This window comes from Myotis davidii, unplaced genomic scaffold, assembly GCF_000327345.1.
Source record: "Myotis davidii unplaced genomic scaffold, ASM32734v1 scaffold448, whole genome shotgun sequence".
NCBI classification, from domain to species: domain Eukaryota; kingdom Metazoa; phylum Chordata; class Mammalia; order Chiroptera; family Vespertilionidae; genus Myotis; species Myotis davidii.
This window is the reverse complement of record NW_006383009.1, coordinates 3,828,377-3,831,668: the sequence shown is the minus strand read 5'-3', so window position 1 is coordinate 3,831,668 and position 3,292 is coordinate 3,828,377. Positions and strand designations below refer to the sequence as shown.

The following is a 3,292-nucleotide window of genomic DNA, read 5'->3' as shown; positions in this document are numbered from 1 at the left end:
TTCCCACCCCAGCCACAGGGCAGTTCCCAAAGCACCTCTGTTCTTCTCACCTTGTTGGAAGGTTCCAGCTTCAGGGCTGCCCTCAGAATGGGTATGGCCTCGCTGTACTCCCCTTGCTGGGCCAGCACCTGTGAGAGAAAGTAGGTGGCATCACTCTGGACCCATACTAGGCCATGCTTTCTTTCTTTATTTTTTTTTTTGCATTGACGGTAATTTCCAGAGCGTGCCATTTTATTTCGGTCATATAGAAGAAGGCCCTTGTTTTTAGAAGACAGGTACCGATGTGTTTAGGTGGGAGGCATCACCGCAGCTAATTCATCCTTCGGGGGGAGTCGGGGGATGGGGGGTACACACATACACAGAGGGAGAGGAAAGGTGACATCTGCTGAGTCTCCGTAGACGGGCGTCCCTTTAGTGTATATTCAACTCGTTGGTTTGACATTTTTTTCAAAATAAAAAAATTGATTGCCTCTTGGCTACTGCCTTCCGCCCCCAAAGCAGGGATCTTGTCTGTTCTGCGGACCGGCACTGGGACCCTGGATGCTCTGTACTTGCTCGCGCCTCTGGAGCCCCACTGGCAGAGGGGAAACTGAAGCAGGGGAAGCAGCTTGCCCTGGACCACAGGCTGACGCGCGGCAGACCCTCACGCGGGTTGACGTGTTCCACGCTGCGGCACCCATACCCCGCCCTCGGGTGCCCGGCTCCCGGCCCTTCGCGGGGCAGGGCGTCCTCGGGGCCGTCCTCCCTGTCGTCCATCTCGCGCCCCGATCTCCCTAGGCCAGTGATGGCGAACCTTTTGAGCTCAGCGTGCCAGCATTTTGAAAAACCCTAACTTAACTCTGGTGCCGTGTCACATATAGAAATTTTTTGATATTTGCAACCATAGTAAAACAAAGACTTATATTGTTGGTATTTATTTTATATATTTAAATGCCATTTAACAAAGAAAAATCAACCAAAATAATGGGTTCACGTGTCACCTCTGACACGCGTGTCATAGGTTCGCCATCACTGCCCTAGGCCATGCTTTCTTTCATGAAACCCTACTCCGCCAGGCTCCTGACCACCCTGACAAGTCCCAAATCTATCCCCAGGGGTCCAGTTACCTCATGCTATGCTCCTGAACCCTCAGGCTCTAAGAGCACCCCCACTGAATTCAGTGTTGTCCCCCTAACCTTCTCCTTTCCTGAGTGTCTGTCCTGGCCTATACAGGAGACCTGGTCACCCTCTTCATCTACTCCTCCCTCACCACCTTAACTGGACATTTCCAAAGTGATGATTCAGAACCAGCATGTGACTCAAGCCAGCCAATGAGATCCAGCCTGAAATATGCTAATGCCACTGGGAAGCTGGTTGTTAAGTGTCAAGGATGCAAGCCTGCAGCTTTTGGGGGACAAGAGGGAGCATCTTGGTTGCTCCCAAGAGAGGAGCCAACCTGAGAGGGCATCCCACAGCAGACACAGTATTCCCACAACATTGCCAGTGCCTGGATCCAACCCTGCCTGAACCCAGCCACAAGGGACTTGACTGTGTCACAAATCAAGTCCTCCTTTTGCTCAAATCTGTTTGAGTGAGTTTGTCACCTCCAACCAGCAAATCTAAACGTGTGATCTACATGAGCAGACAATCCCATGGCCACCAAGAGGATTATAACCCCCTGAAATATTAGAATAACATCATCTTCTCCACATTTCTATGCAAAACTCTACACATAGCAAGTGCTTAAAAAAATGCCACCTGGAGCGCCCTAACTGGTTTGGCTCAGTGGATGGAGCACCGGCCTGCGGACTCAAGGGTCTCAGGTTCGATTCTGGTCAAGGGCATGTACCTTGGTTGCGGGCATATATCCAGTAGGGGTGTCCAGGAGGCAGCTGATGGATGTTTCTCTCTCATTGATGTTTCTAACTCTCTATCCCTCTCCCTTCCTCTCTGTAAAATCAATAAAACATATTTTTTTTAAAAAAGCCACCTGGAGGCAGGCCCTGCTCAGGTCTCTCACAAACATGCTAGGTGGCCCAGTGCTTGCTTGCACCTCAGTTTCTCAGCTAACTGCTAAAAGGTGCTGAAAAATCCCTGTTCTTCCCCATCCAAGGTTGCTGTGAGAATGAACAGATGGAGACAAAAGCAATTACAGTAAAGTCCATGCAGGCCAAATTCTCTATGTTCCACCAGCACCTACTGTGTGCCTAGCCTTCTTTGCAGGGTTAGAGATTTAGCAGTGAGTGAAACAGATGAAATCTCCACCTCCTAGCAGAGGAGATAGACAAGAGGTTTGACCCCTCCATGTGCTGATGACAACATGGGAAATATGAAGACAGGCAGGGTGTGTGTGGGTGGGTGGGGGAGGGCAGCAGGGCGGGCTTCCCAAAGAGGTGACATCAGAGCAAAGATCTTAAAGAGGGCAAGGGAACAGCCATGGGGGTACCTGCAGTAGGAATGTCTCAGGCAGAGGGATTACCTGTGCAAAGGCATTGGGCAGGGGTCCACAAACTTTTTAAACAGGGGGCCAGTTCACTGTCCCTCAGACCATTGGAGGGCCGGACTATAGTTTAAAAAAAACTATGAACAAATTCCTATGCACACTGCACATATCTTATTTTGAAGTAAAAAAACAAAACGGGAACAAATACAATATCTGTATTTGCTTGTGGCCCGCGGGCTGTAGTTTGAGGACCCCTGGCCATTGGGTAATGAGGCTGAACAGGATGGAGAGAAGCAAGAGGTGAGGTGGAAGGTGCCAGCAGAAGGACGATCAGATGGCTCAAAGCCCCAAGGGCTGCAATAAGAACTCGGCTTTTGGACCTAGCCAGTTTGGCTCAGTGGGTAGAGCATCAGCCTGCAGACTAAAGAGTCCCAGGTTTGATCCCAGTCAAGGGCACATGTCTGGGTTGCGGGCTCCACCCCCAGTAGGGAGTGTGCAGGAGGCAGCCGATCAATAATTCTCTCATCATTGATGTCTCTATCTCCCTCTTCCTTCCTCTCTGAAATCAATAAAAAATATACTAAAAAAAAAAAAAAAAGAACTCAGCTTTTGTTCTGAAGGAGAAGGGAGCCATGGAGGATTGTATGCAATGAGCAGTCACCATTGGCCCACAGGGAAACGTGTGGGAGCCTAAGGCTTGGGTTCATGTCTGGCCTCAGTCAATGAATTGCTGTGACTCAAGTCATACCTCTGCACCTGTGTGGGCCTTAGTTTCTCTATCTGCCCTTTGCAAATCCTGGATTCAGAACCAGTCCCACTGGTCTGGGTTCAGGGAGCCAGCCTGCCACCTGCACCTGTGGCCTGTGGCCC

General features: G+C 50.2%; 1 protein-coding gene across 2 annotated transcripts in view; it reads right to left on the bottom strand.

The window, feature by feature from the left end:
* The window catches only part of FKBP8 (FK506 binding protein 8), a 19,754-nt gene that overhangs the window by 13,156 nt on the left and 3,306 nt on the right, over nt 1-3,292 (bottom strand). For both annotated transcript variants that reach the window (XM_015557722.1, XM_015557723.1), the window contains exons 5-6: nt 3,284-3,292; nt 51-128 (exon numbers count right to left, since the gene is read on the bottom strand). The exon at nt 3,284-3,292 is cut by the window's right edge and continues 164 nt beyond it. In XM_015557722.1, the coding sequence (XP_015413208.1) occupies nt 51-128; nt 3,284-3,292 (87 nt within the window). The remainder of the gene's footprint in view (nt 1-50; nt 129-3,283) is intronic.